The following is a 14,563-nucleotide window of genomic DNA, read 5'->3' as shown; positions in this document are numbered from 1 at the left end:
TTGGTATATTAAGAGGTAAGCTTTCAGGAGTTCCTGTTTACAACTTGGATGTATGGATAACCATAAATTCAAAGCATGGAAATGATTTCTGAGTAGATTTTGACAAGACATTAGGATTGATTTTGATGCAAATTACATCAATCTGCTGATGAATTAGATCAAACTGCTGACAATGTTAAAAACTCAAATAAACATGGACTTCCTCTTCTCCCAATGACAAACAAAAAGACGTTTGCATTTGACCGAGGAGAAACTACATAACATTTCCAAGGTTATTAGAAAACATCAATCCTTGTTTTCCAAATGACCTCAACTGATTATCCCATATCTTAATATTAGACTATTAACTAATAAGTTTCCTCCTTTTTCATGAAAAATCTTAATTTAAAACAATTTAAATCTCAGTTCCTGCTTTATCCACCACGAAGCAAGCTCGCTCTGCTGAGCCCTCAAACATCCCCTGTTGGGAGGGGTGATTCATCGCCCACTTAAAAGAAAAACAACATTGTCTGGCTTTGACAACGAAATCTACAGTCTGAGACAAAAGCTGTTGCTGGTCAGCTTCCCCATCATTTCCTGTGTCAGGGCAACCTGGCAGAAAGGGCAGCTCTGCTCATTTATCTTAAGTTTCCAAACGAAAGCTAATATTCACAAAGAAACGGTTCTATTGACATAAATGTAATTCAGTTTTGCGCCATCGTAAATGGAGGATGAAGTGCGTCTTGACATTCCTGTCATGGTAATAAAATTGACTCATGAAGATGATTCTTGTTTCATTAACTTTAGTGCTGAATCAATTCAATCAATACTTAACCATCAGAGATGGTTTCTTTCTTTTAAAATGAGGTAACAGAAGGGCATTTTTAACCATTGTGAAGCGGGGAATTAAAACATTGAAAAATAACCAGTGGGCTTTAAAATAATCACTTTAAGGCCCTACTTGGTTGGGCAAACCAGCTTCTTTGTGTGGTCGACCTATGGCCATCTGGAGCTAAGATATTATTGAAGTAAAACTGCACAGTGTACTAACACTGATGTGGTAAGCAGCTGATGCAAATAGTTCCAGCAGCACTTATTCTACATAAAAATAGACCACTGCAAAACCCCATCAAGCCTGTAAAACAAAACAATGTTACATCCACAGTGTGGTCACTCAACACTGGCCTGATTTCAGATAAAACAGTGGCCATATTATGGAAAGATAGCTGGGACAGAGCGACTGAGGTCAAGCTGCTGTTCACTGTGGCCACCCACTCAGGTTTGAACAACACTCACTATGCTGTAAATCATTTTGGATAAAAGTGCCTGCTGCCAACACTCATGTTATTTTGCCCTTTCTGATGCTGTTCAACACACACACACACAAAAAAAGGCCCGTGAACAATTTAAGTGTCTCTCATAACCACACTGAGGTTCACAAGAAACAGAGCTTGGCTCTTGTGCAAGGATGGGCGATTCAGCTGTGGTAAGCTGCTTTGCTTTCCATCAGAGGAGTAGAGAATGTGGAAGGTAAGCTGCTCAACAATACCGAACACATTTAGCTAATGTTACCTGCTTTGCTCTGATTCATATAAAAAGGGATAAAAATAATATATTTGCTCAGGTGAGCTACCATGGCATGGTTCAAAAGAAGGGAAACAGAGAGTTGGCTGTGCATCCTGTAGCGGTTTGGATGGCATCAGGAGACAGTTGGCAGACACAGGGGGGGCCAGGTTTTGATCGCTCTGTTGGCTGGGAAAGACAACACAAAGGCTCCACAAGACCCGCAGTCTTCGCAAAGTCCTGGAATTGGCTTTGGGGATTTCCTCTGTTTGTGTAGTTTTCTACCATGCCAGGATTAAGATTTCTAGTGTTCCTCTAGAGATTAATTAATAATTAATTGACCATAGCATCAACCTTTGCAACTTTATTTGAGGATCATCCAAGTTACCTTGTCCTAAATTGTATAGTTTAATCTGAGTAAATCAGTAATGAAGTACTAAAAACAAATGTTGAAGTGAGACACGTGTATAACTACATGTTGAAACTACTCTCTAAGAACTAAAAAGATCCACTGTGTAATAACTTAGAAATCTATTTTTCCCCCTAAATTCTTCATGAAACTATTAACTGCCCTTTGAGAGTGACAATTGGCTGAGGTAGCCAGTCATTGTTGTGAATGTTATCAGGAGACATTTGGTGGTGCGCAGTCGTGCATCAGTATTTGGCAGAGTTAAACCTGCAGGTTTACGTCGCAAGCGGACCATCTGCTTTGTTCAAGCTTTGCTATCATTGCATCAAAACACACAAACATGTACAAAGCTGCCACTTTGTCATTCTTACAGCAGTGCTACCAGTAGTTTTATGTGAACACTGAAGGCCTGTGCAGGCAGTCAATAAAACCTGGTTTTGGTGGTGGTGCAAGAGGTGGGAGAGCAATAAATCATTCTGACTGATGTAACATAACTCGATAAGTGGTCCTTATGATTTTATAGCTGGACCAAACATACATAAACAAAATCCTACCAAAACACAGACAAAAAGAAAAGAATACACAGTTTTCCACTACAAGTATTTGTAGATGTCAGAGTTAAGAGTTGAAATTTAGATGATTGTGAGTGATCGGTGAAACAGATTTTGATTAAATTTTAATTGCCTTTTGCTACTTATTCTTTTTCTCCACTTCTTGGAAATTGTTTTAAAATGTTATGAAGATCTTCTCTGTTCCTAAAATCCCACACTCCTCACTTGTGCACAGAACATTTCAATTTTATTTCAATTTTCAAAAATGAGGCACCCTGTTTCCATCTGAGCAAACTGAATCTAAACATACTGGGCAAGTCTTTCCATAATCTGTGCTGTTTAGGTCTGAATCTTAATCTCTTTCCACAGAAAAAGCCAAACAGGTTCACTCCAAAGAGAGGCATGTGAATTTTTCTTGAAATTGTATAAGCTGAAATGGAAGCTGTCTGCGTTCACTGCAACGCATTCTTTTCAGCACACAACCCTGAAAAAAGATCAAGGATCTCCACGTCTCAGTGAAATGCACACCGGTCACAGTGAATGGGAGGTCAGATTTCAGCAACACTGATGTTATTCACAGACAATGAGGAAGGAGCAGGAGTGTGTCAGTGTGCCTTTTACCAAAGCGAAGACCACAGCAAGTATATGAATGTGCATTTGTGTACTGATTGTACCTTGCTGTCCAGTTTTTTCATAGTCACAAGGTCCAGAGACTTGAGAGAGTGTCCTGTTGGAGCAATGAAATAAAGGCAGATGTGGATCCTGGTGTCGTGGTAGTTAAACAGTGAGCGTTTGATCTTGAGTTCTTCCTGGAGATAGTTTTCAAACTGAGTGTCGATGTAGTCAACGATGGGCTTGTAACTGTGGAGACATTAGAGGAGAGACTTCATAAAGCTCAAGTTATTTCATTTTATTGGTGGATTGGTAATGAATTCAAAAGGGTATATTGACCTGTCGCTTTGGAAATTAATCAAGAAGGTAACAGTTTGAGAAACTGTATGACTTGATTCATTGCCAACATCTCAGTTTGGAGTACAACTTAATCCTGCATAAAATTTGTACTGGTCTTAATGGGAGTCTGGTTAAAACAAATCACAGTGACCACAAGGCAACAAGTCAGCTGACAGCATCAACAGCAGAACAAGAAAATGAAGTAAAAACAAACAACTACATTCATTCCCTTTTAATGCATGCTCAGACATGTGTTTTAGAGACCAGCATGTTGTATTTGACACTGACTGATCAACATATTGCCACTTCACTTTTACTATATTCATGATCAAGTTGAAGAGTCAAGAAATATAACCTATTTTATTACACTTAAATTATGCATGTTAGTACTACAGCACTGTTTTTCTCCGAAGCTGTTTTCAATATCTCATCGCCAAGCCACTAACTAGCCTTAGTGTGTGTCATTAAGCAGTTCAAAGATATTTAGACCAGAGCTCAGTTCACTGGACGATGACAACGATACAATTAGTAACCCTAAAATGCATCATGACCATCTGTAATGCAAGTGCCTTTCAAATGAAATACTTTTGGTTAATTAGACACTGTCTCTCTCACTACAACATTTGGCAGTTGTCATTGGGATAATCTGTTTTTGAAATGTTCAGTAAACTTCTGGAACCTCAGCATTAATTTTTCAACAGACTTAAGTCCAATTCCCACACAAATGTGCATGGCGTATGTTATGTTGTGAGACTTGGCTGCTTCGCAACCACCTCATCCTCATGGGTTCCAGCTGGTGCCACCTCTTTCACAGTTCCCCCTGCTCACATTAGCAGGATTCAAAGGCAAAATTATGAATCGGGCAGTGTCACTCATCTCCTGAATCCACATCAATCAAAAGGTCTCCAGTGTTTCAAAGTGACTGAGATCCACCCCACATGCTCAGGCCACCAGATGTGCCTGCTATAGTACAAATGGCTATTCTGATTTTTGCACAGAGAAAATACTGGGATGCCTACAGAAAAACCCCCAAAAACCCCAAAACATTAAAAACATTTGACAACCAGCTGTTTCTTTGTGTGCTCTGCTACAATGTGCATGAAGAAGGAAATTATATAGTTCATAATGTTTAACTTATAGTTAGAATTGGACAGATCTTTGTCCAATAAACAAAATCTTATGACACCAATAAGCAAAAATTAGTGCTTACTGGTAAAATCCTGTTACTAACAAATAGCATGTGTGATGCACATTGTTGATTGTTGAAATTTGTGGTAACCTTGTCAACTTTTCAATGGTAGATCTTTCCTTGTTTTATTTTAGAGCAGTGAGATTTATGTAAATAAATCTATCCTCTTCAGCTTAAAGCGTGTTTATCATCATCTGTCCTCTCCGTTTTCATCTATCTTCAATCTTCTCTGTGGAATGCACCAACTATGACCTTTTGAAGCTCTCTCAGTGCATTTCCAGTCTGCTGCAGGAGTCTGTCCTTCAGCATGTTGGTTTGTATGGCCGACAGAGAAAGCTGCTATCAAAGGGCGTGAGACTGCTGCTTGCTGGCTAAGTCACAACTAGAACACTCCATTCCACAGCTGAATGTTAAAAAAAAAACAAAAAACAAATCAACCATTTCCTCTTTATTGCCACAGTCCCACTTCATCCTATTTCCAGCCTACTGAGAAAAGCAGAATGTGCAGCAGTCTCGACTGATATTAGTTTGTGTCTGTTTCTCTCATTTGTATCCCAGGCAACATGGATCTAATTTGGGCAAAACTACGGCGTTGTCTTTTTGCAACTAGAAGGTCGGGTTTGGATCAGGATCCACAGGAAAATCTGTTGTTACTTCAGTATCGAGTTAGCTGGAAAACACACTGAAGCATATATTTCATGCATGTGCTTTGAGCATCAGATAAATGGAATGTGCCTTATGGAACAATAGAATGACTACTGATTATTATGAAATATATCACAAAAGTTCTGGTGCATCAAATAGTAAATTGGTAAGATTTGCCATCTTCTTATGTCCTGTTAATAGAGAAGTTATTTTTTTGTTCTAATTTAATGACTAACCTGAACTTTGGTTTCATAATCATAACAGCAAATGTCAACCATGAATTCATGAAACTCTCTTCATTTCATTTCTTATCATTTGTCTATGCTCACCTGTCCTCTTTGTTGATCTGATCACCAAAGCCAACAGTATCAACAATCGTCAGTTTGAGGTGGACATTGCTTTCTTGCAGATCGTAGGTTCGTGGCCGCAGATACACACCGTTCTGGTAATGGCTTGCCTCCTCGTTCTCAAACATGGTGTTGAAAAGTGTATTCATTAACGTTGATTTTCCAATACCAGTCTCCCCTGTGGATGGTATGAACCAGAGAGGGAGAGAGTTAAATGACAAAAATCACTGGGGAGAATGCATCAGCTTTCAGACATGGCTTTTTACTGCAAGTGAGAGGCCTGAAAATTTCTTTCATATCAGGAAAAGCATGCTGGCGGGGAGGAAACCCCTTTCTATATATTGATTATTGTAGACATTGTACAATTCATTGTCTCTCACACAATGCACATCTGCTCATTTTGTCATTTTGTACTCACCTACACAGAGAATGTTAAAACAAAATCCCTGTGTGACCGATTTACTGACCAGTTGGTCAGGGAGGCTATCAAATCCAACATGGCCCCCCAAACTCAGGTTGCGCTTCTCTTCATTCTGAGGGAGAGAGAAAACAAAAAAAAAAAAAAAAATAAAATAAAAAAATTTAAATCTATCTACTAACGTTATGATTTTGGTTGTCCTTGGGGTGAATGGGCCTCCAGAACAATCCTTTGTAAATATCAGTGCACTGTAACACAGTTTTACATAAAGATGCACTTAAAAGAGGCTACCAGGGAAATGAGCGGAGTCATGCACAGTATAAAAAATGAAAATATATTTGGATGGGAATTAAAAGTGATTTCAAAAGTTGCAGCTATTTCTGCATTTTTTTTTTTCTTTACGAGTCACATCGAGATTTCGATGCTCTTCCCTGGTTTAATTTGAGCACTTGCACCGCAGTCACACGGTACAGACGATGTGAACACATGATAAGAAACCATTTATCTTAATTTCGCCCCATTATCACCAGATTTCCCTAAACAATCAAATTGAGCATGACAAGACGTATCAGTATGACCTGCAAACAAAACTGAAGCTGACTTCCTATCACCACAGCAATTTCAGAGACACTACTCAAGCAATCTGTAATCAATGCACTTGTGGGAAAAGAACATCCTAGAACTAAAAGCAGAGAGACTGCGAACCTACAGCACACTAATAGCAGACAGATTGGGTTGCAAGTGTTTCCACCTTTGATCTCCCTTGTCTCACCCATTTGGACTTAAAAAGAGACAGTCAGCGAGGGGAGATGGTGTGTTGGAGCCGTAGAGGACAGAAACAGACAGCACCTTAAGATGAATGAGGCCACCCGAGCTCCTCTGGTTCAGCCACGAAGGACTGCATATTTGAAGGCTGATGTCACTGAGCTCAGGCAGCCTGAGAGCAGAGCAGAGCTCAGCTGAACGTAACCCGACCATTCTGAGCTGTGCAGAGACAGGCTCTGCATACACAGCAGATGATAATAAACCTGACTGAGCTCCACAACACAGGATGAGTGCTGTGCATGTGCATATAAGTGAAAGTGAAGAAGAGAAAGAACTTTGTGTGTCAGGCAACACAGCTGAAGTCAGATCACTTCAGCTGAGTTGGGCAATACTGAGTCTACAGGACGTTAACACAGGTGTTCAATTAAAAAAAATCTATATGAGCTGTAAATGTGCGGTAAGTGTTTTTAAAAGTATGCTGTTAGTGAAACAGCCAGCATGTTTCTTGGCAGGTAACAGCACAGCAACATTGATTTTGGGAATAAAGTAAAGAGTAAAGGCTTTACTATGAATGTTTCTGTTCTGTAGTGTAGCTCTTTAACATGTTTTCTCTGTTTATCTGGAGGACTTGCACTTCCAATTGTTGATAACATCTAGCACTTGGCCCTTTGGTGAAAACATTTATTGTAAGTCATTTTTATTTGGTTGACAAAAGCACCAGCCAAATAAATGTAATGTTTGTGATATTCAGTAGCAGGTTTACAGGGATTAAGAAGAGGCATTGGTCACTCTTTGACACGGTTTGTTATTCACTGCAAAACTTAAAACAACATTAACGCTTCCCTGTGGTATTCAGCTCATTGCATGAAGCCAGTGGTGATATTTGGATAAACTGCTGGGGGAGGAAGGAGTGGCCTCTGGTGTTGTGCCTGGAAATAAACTGGTGCAATGACTCTCTGGATTCCAAAGTGTTTATAATGAGAGAATATGATCATTTATGTTTACCTTTATTTATTCCTACCTGGATAAATAAAGACTCCTGCGCTGATTTTCCATCAACACCTTGTTTCGTATGCAGTTTCCACAGAAGCACAGTATTCACACAGATAGGCTTTTTGCTCAAGGGCATCATATGGACGTGGAGAAATGTTTTGTCTAATGCCTAGCATATAGGAATATACACTTCAGGACACAAGTTTGCATGTGAAAGCTCACACTGCCGACTAAAAACATTTAATAAGTCTTAGATGGCTTTGACCTTGATGACTCGTAGATTTTCGAGAAATTCCACAAAAACAGGCCACAATGGCAACACCCACACAAAAAAGATCCTGAAGATCCATGAGATAATTATGTGTTGATCCACACCACCAAGCTGTCAGCAGTGCATAATCTTTCTACCAGAGAGTGTGGAACTCCTGACGAAGATGGCTCTGTGGCTGAGGCCTATGAAGACAGCATGCAGACCTGACCAACAGTCGTATCTTTAAGTATCAGACAGACGTGAACACACACCCTCCAAGAGACTACAATGATGAATGTATGATGTGCAGCATGACATATTCAGGTCCCTCACTGCATTAAAGTAATAATACAACCATGTGAAAACACTATAATTCCTATGGGTGTCAACTTTATTACACACCATACTAATCAATTTAATGCAGCTGAATATAATTTTGTCGTAATGTCTTATTCTAAAACAAGAAACTGTTGACAGTACATCTATGGTGATGTTAATTAAATCATATGCAATCATCATAACCAGCTGTATGGTTATAATGACCCACAAAAAACAAAAAAAAAAAAAAAAAAAAACCCAAACTGTCAGTATAATGTTGTCATTTAATTGTGCAGTTGCATTAACACCTTTCTGAGAATGCCACCAAGAAATATTTACATTATAAGCTTGGTAAAAACTTGGTTAAGTATTATAGCAATAAATTTCATTTGCATGACTTTATACTAAAGAATATTGGAAATCATTAGCACTTGTGAGAAAAAGGCTCATTTAATAGTGCTACACTATATACCATATGGGCCTATATGATTAAAATATGCTTTGAAAAATAATTGGCACATTCTGACTGTGCTGGAGGATTTTTTTCACCTTTGGTGAGAAGGAAGATTTAAAGGATTTTATCACATTAGATGTCTGTCCAACAAACAGGTTTCTAAATTTCGTACTTTGAATCTCACAGGAGCTGATCAGATGCTCAGTAGGAAAAAGTACCTTCACCTAGCAGCAGCAGAAAAAAGGTAAGTAAACAGCCATGGCTTTAATTCAAGTATGTGTGTACAGAATGTTAGAATTAGTGTTTAATGACAGCTAATCACTGAGCTCATGTTTCTATTTTTGCAAATTTCTTCTATTTATTTATTTAACAATCAACAATGATTTGATGTCCCTAACAAATTTACAGATATTGATAAGAGCATAAAAACCTTATTAGCAAGTACAGGATGTCTAACCCACACATTAGCAATTACAGAGGCATTTTTCTGTCCACCCACTTAAACTAGTTTAGAGGAGAGGAGAGCAGCAGTATGGAAGGAATGAAAAGCGTCTGTATAAATGTCCCAGCATGAGGAAACGACACAGTCCCCAGACCACCGTATCACCAGGCTGGCAGGAAATGGCTGCACAAATTGTAAAGCCACATAGTGCTGTGGATTTGTAGCTGGCTGATGTGTACAAACTTTGTTTGTTGATATTCAACAAAAGACAAAGCACAGGTATAAATAGTTAAATTAATGACGACTGGATTGTATGTAGTGGCTTCAGTTCATGGCTTTCATTAACATTATTCTAGAACAGCCTAAACTTTGCACCAAGCAGACAAGTTTTCAACGTGTAGGCATACCATGTCAGTCTACGGGGACATGTCATGTGTTACTGTATTGTACTGTGCAGATTCTGCTCCCACCCAACCAAGTCACAGTGTTGACTGTCACTGCAGAATGAGCAATTTATGATTTTTTTCATTATGGATGCATATTTCCATTGTATTTCTGATTGAATAATTGACTCCTTACTGAAATGCCAGAATGGAATTTTTTTATTTTATTTGAAACACACACATACATTCCTGCGTATATTTGGATCACTTTACCTGATTTTCTTGAGCTTGCCTTATTGAATTAGGTTGAACTAGATTTAGTAGTTAGTGTAGTCCCCTATTTGTAAGTCAATTACATATTGACCATTTAATAGAGTTAAAAAATTACAAACTAAAGCAAGAAACAGAAGTATCTAAAACTTCTTAGAAAAAAAAAAAAAGCAGACGTGTCAGTTAATAAGTGGCGACTATTTTCCAAAGGTTTCAATTCAAATGTGGCACAGATTCAATCAGACGTAAGTGAGTACAAAACCAAGGTCAGCTCACAGAAACCCTTTCAGTGAACAGTCCTGATGTGACCTGAAATTATTTCAGAGACCTCTGCTGTCTGTCTATTCCCTCTCCAGCTTCCTTCATGCCCTCAGGCCTCGATCCCCACCCACCTTGTGTCTGACCTGTGTTTGCAGCTGGTGTCAGCCTCACAGAGCCTCCACCTGAGAGACAGCACTAACCTGACTGACTGAGACACACACTATACTTTAGCTGAAGAGTGTGAGTGTGAGTGTGTGTGTGTGTGTGTGTGTGTGTGTGTGTGTTTGTGGTGGGGGGGGGGGGGGGGGCACTTTGAAACGGCTTCAAATATTTACAGTAACTTCAGCAGCACTGTGTAGAAATGTCAAGTTTTCACATTCAGTTTATAGAGGCCAGATCAAACGCCACTGACTTTTTCCTCTGATCACTTATTAATCTCATGAGTGTTGGTATTTCACTTAACACGAGGTGGCCACATGATAATCTGAGTGAGAAAAACACATGCACATTCAGTCCTCTCCTAATGAGACAGCTCTCAGGGACTCCTGTCTAATGACAGCCATGCAGATTTATCAAAGTCTGTGTGTGAGGACAGCAGCTTGTCCTGTGTCATCAGACATCAAGTATATTTACATTATATATGTTTGCAATATTATTAGCACAAACCACACCTTGAGATTCTGCTTGTTTGTGTTACAGCTGTTCCTCTACTGATACTTTCGCTCACGGCAATTTAGTAATGTGGAAAAATGTTGACGGTTGAGATGCAGATGACGTGTACAATCAGGAATCCACAAGCACAGACAAACCGAAAAAGTTTTTATCTTGATCGCCTTATCAAATCCATCCTGTCTCGCACTCAAAGAAAACAATTGTTAGGTCACATAATTGTTTGGCTTTATCACTCATCTATGCACAACTGAACAGGCGAAATGAAAGCATGAGATCGGCGAGCGAGGACACAGCAACCATTTTACGAGACAGATGTACAGCATGCGCATCTTTACAAGGCTTATCAAATATCCTCCATTTGCTGGCTATTGCTGAACTGACAAATAAAAAGTTTGACTTGGAAAAACAAACATTCCTGATTGATCAGTAGCCATTTTCACTCAAGAAAGCATATCATGTGACGCCAAATCCCCGACACCGTACTTGCAGCAAAACCAGTTTGCAACAACTCCTCTGGTCTGGCTGTTTTTGAGGCCATCCAAAAAAGATTAACTTGGTAAATGCAATGTTTGTGCCACTAAAATTCCTTTTAGTGGAAATCGCTAATGACATTTTAATACCAATAACCTCAATAGATGTCAGTCAATAGGATACAGCAAGTATGAGAAACAAGCCCAGGCAACACCAGTCAAGCTTTCTAACTTATCCATCCATTGTTGATATTAAAGCCCTTAATTGTATTTCTATTAAACTTTAAGTAGAGTTAGTTTTATTTCTAAGTGGTGCAGAGTGATTGACAGAATACAGTTTCAACAGAGCAGGTGAACTTCAATTAAGTACAGACTGGACATGAAAAAAAAAAAATGTAGATCATAGTAAAGTGCATTTTAAATAAATTATGCAAAAAAAAAAAAAAAAATCTCAACTCACAGTGTAAATGAAATCTGATGTATACAACTCTGGGATTTACATATAAATCATTAATCTTTGCTTTTTGGATGGAATCGTTTTGACTTCAGAAATCAAAACACTAACTTCATGCCTCTATCTTTCTCAGTGACACTGACAGTCATCACAAGCGACTAAACTTGCAATAGACACTGTACTTTCGTGTTCAAAGTGTCAGAAAAATGGCCACCACTCCATTTATTGTCAATTTCATTTTCTGTTCTTGTCCACCCTGCAAGTGTTGCCTCAGCCAAGTCAGCGTAAGGTGACTGATGTACAACTGACATGATTCAAGCATTCAAATGCAAACCGTGTGCAAGCTCCACGTTCAGTATCCAAATATACATGTAGTCAAGATCAAAACTGAGGAGAAAGGAAGTGAATGCAGAATTTTCATTGTTCATACTGATGGAGAACCAGATGCACATGCCCCCTGAAGCAAATAAAACATCAATAAGAGCAGTTTGATCTGGAAAATTTAATCCAATCACATGACTGCTATGTCAAACTTGTGACCTGCACACTTGTGAAGCCTCCTGTCAACTGACAGAAAATACAGTATAGAAATGCTGCTGGACTTACGTTAAGGTACATTTTTCCTTCCTTCATTCAAACGCCAAAAGCATTACATCAAAACAAACACTACTTACTCAAAATCATCATTTAGCTTTTGTAAGATATGTTAAGGAACCTATTTTAATCCTAGTGCATCACAATCTGTAGCTCCAAATTAGACTTTGAGAAAACTCAAACCTTTTCTATAAATGGATATTGACTCATCACCAGAGAAGCTGCAGCTCAGCAGTCATTACTCATCCACAACACTTGATCTGACAGCCTCACCCTTGGGCAATTCTGGCCTATATGTTCAATGTAAAGCTAATGAAAACATACAACTGTGAGTAAATCAGACCTCAAAAACATACAGATGAGCAACATGGAAAAGCTCTATAGGAAGGATTATTAAGCCCGAGCACTTTTCCAAACTGAAAACAAATGTAGATAGATTTGTATTATTTCAGTAAATACATCTGTGAACAATGTATCGCCACAAACGAGCTGAATTAACTTGTACTTGGAACAATTACAAGCATTGTGTCCCATAATTCATCATTCCATCTCTCTTGCCTTTAAGCACTTTATGAAGCCAACTTAATTTTATTTATGCAGGCCTCATGGGAGAGACAATATTCTTCAGGGTCAGTAAGCACTGTACATGCTAAACATGTTGCAGGCCACTTCATTATACAACTTTTCATCTGAACACCATTCTCTTTATGCTACATGCAATCAACGAAGAAAAGAAGAAACTATTGAGGTTGAGGTCGATATTGATCACCTCATGTGGCCTAGAAAGTTATCCCAAAGCTGCAGTCTCCATTGGATTCGGATTGACGTGGACCAACAATGCAACCAACCACACATCCGTATCAATAGCTGCACATAATTAACAGCCTAACCTTTAAACAAACTGCCAAGCACACGACAGTGTGTTCAATATGGTCTCACTTAGTTCACAAAGTTAGACAGGAAGTAAGACAGTCAGGCAACTATGCTTTTCCCAACACTCGTCGTTGCACTGCATTCTCAGCATTTTTTCATTAATCAAGCCCCTAATTTTGAATTCCTAAAGCGACATTTTAGAGCTTGCTCATCCACAATATCGTCTGCAACCTGGCCCACGTCTTTGGATGTATTCCTAATTTAGGAAAATGCCAAACTTGTGCAATATCTGCTGCATCTTCACCTTTCTTTACACACCAATAAAGTGAGGGAGTGGCCTGGAGGGTATTCTTAATCTCTTTATCCCTGCAGCTCTGTGCTGCTTACTGTCCAATTCACCACCCCAAGGATCTCCTCAAGCATCTGCCAAAAACTTAATCACCCTTGTGAAATTCCCTCCTGTGCATTTGCCTTTAACACAACGGTATTGTATATCCTTATTGCTCACGTTGTTGTGTGACAGTCTACGACAAACAGAGCTGGCCTCCTGTTAGTGCTGTTTGTTTGTTTCGTGATGATACTTCACCTCCAGGATTACATCAGACCCACAACCATAACAGGGCTTGTCACTATGAAAGTTATTCCAGAGGAATTCCTGTCTCATATATCTTCTGCCCAACCTACTATTGTGACACGCCAAATGTGATGCAAAGAGACATACAGGCCATCACATAAATCACCACAGCTTTTAGCATCCAGCTGGTGAAGCTAACATGACAAATATAACATTACAGATACAGAAAAAGTTGAATTTAACACTCCTGAACAGGAAGTTAAGGAGGATCGAATCAACTTATTCTAAAGTGCTTCTGTGATAATCGTGATTGAAAAACAACACAAAACTGCCATTAACACACCTTTAAGTGTCAGTGCCTGAACACCCATGTAGTATCTGTAACTGCTAAATAAACAGCATTTTACTGGGATACAGTGAGATACATGAATTGGAGGTGTTGCCAAGCCTTTACACAAAATATTAAATCAGTCCCAATAACGACGCTGTGTTCATTTATTTTAAATGAAGGAAACCATCACTCCCCCACATCACAGGAGGATGGGGGGGGCTCGGTTAGCTACATACCCACGCACGGCAGCTAACACCCGCACTTTTACTGATGGCCACCGTGCATTTCCCCGCAGCTGCAACGTTTCCTGCTCTCTAAATGACCGACAGCACAAAAATAAAAAGGTGCTAAGGACGCACAGCAGCCGCTCCACTTACCGAAAACACGTCCACGTCCGTGGCAGCCAT

At 39.2% G+C, this 14,563-nt stretch overlaps 1 protein-coding gene across 1 annotated transcript in view; it reads right to left on the bottom strand.

Moving 5' to 3' along the window:
* The window catches only part of septin8a (septin 8a), a 25,410-nt gene extending 10,847 nt beyond the window's left edge, over positions 1-14,563 (bottom strand). Inside the window, exons 1-4 of the mRNA XM_029518519.1 lie at positions 14,534-14,563; positions 6,053-6,167; positions 5,617-5,812; positions 3,177-3,363 (exon numbers count right to left, since the gene is read on the bottom strand). Coding sequence (XP_029374379.1) covers positions 3,177-3,363; positions 5,617-5,812; positions 6,053-6,167; positions 14,534-14,563 — 528 coding nt within the window. The remainder of the gene's footprint in view (positions 1-3,176; positions 3,364-5,616; positions 5,813-6,052; positions 6,168-14,533) is intronic.

Source organism: Echeneis naucrates, chromosome 14, assembly GCF_900963305.1.
Source record: "Echeneis naucrates chromosome 14, fEcheNa1.1, whole genome shotgun sequence".
NCBI lineage: Eukaryota > Metazoa > Chordata > Actinopteri > Carangiformes > Echeneidae > Echeneis > Echeneis naucrates.
This window is presented reverse-complemented; position numbering and strand designations above follow the sequence as displayed.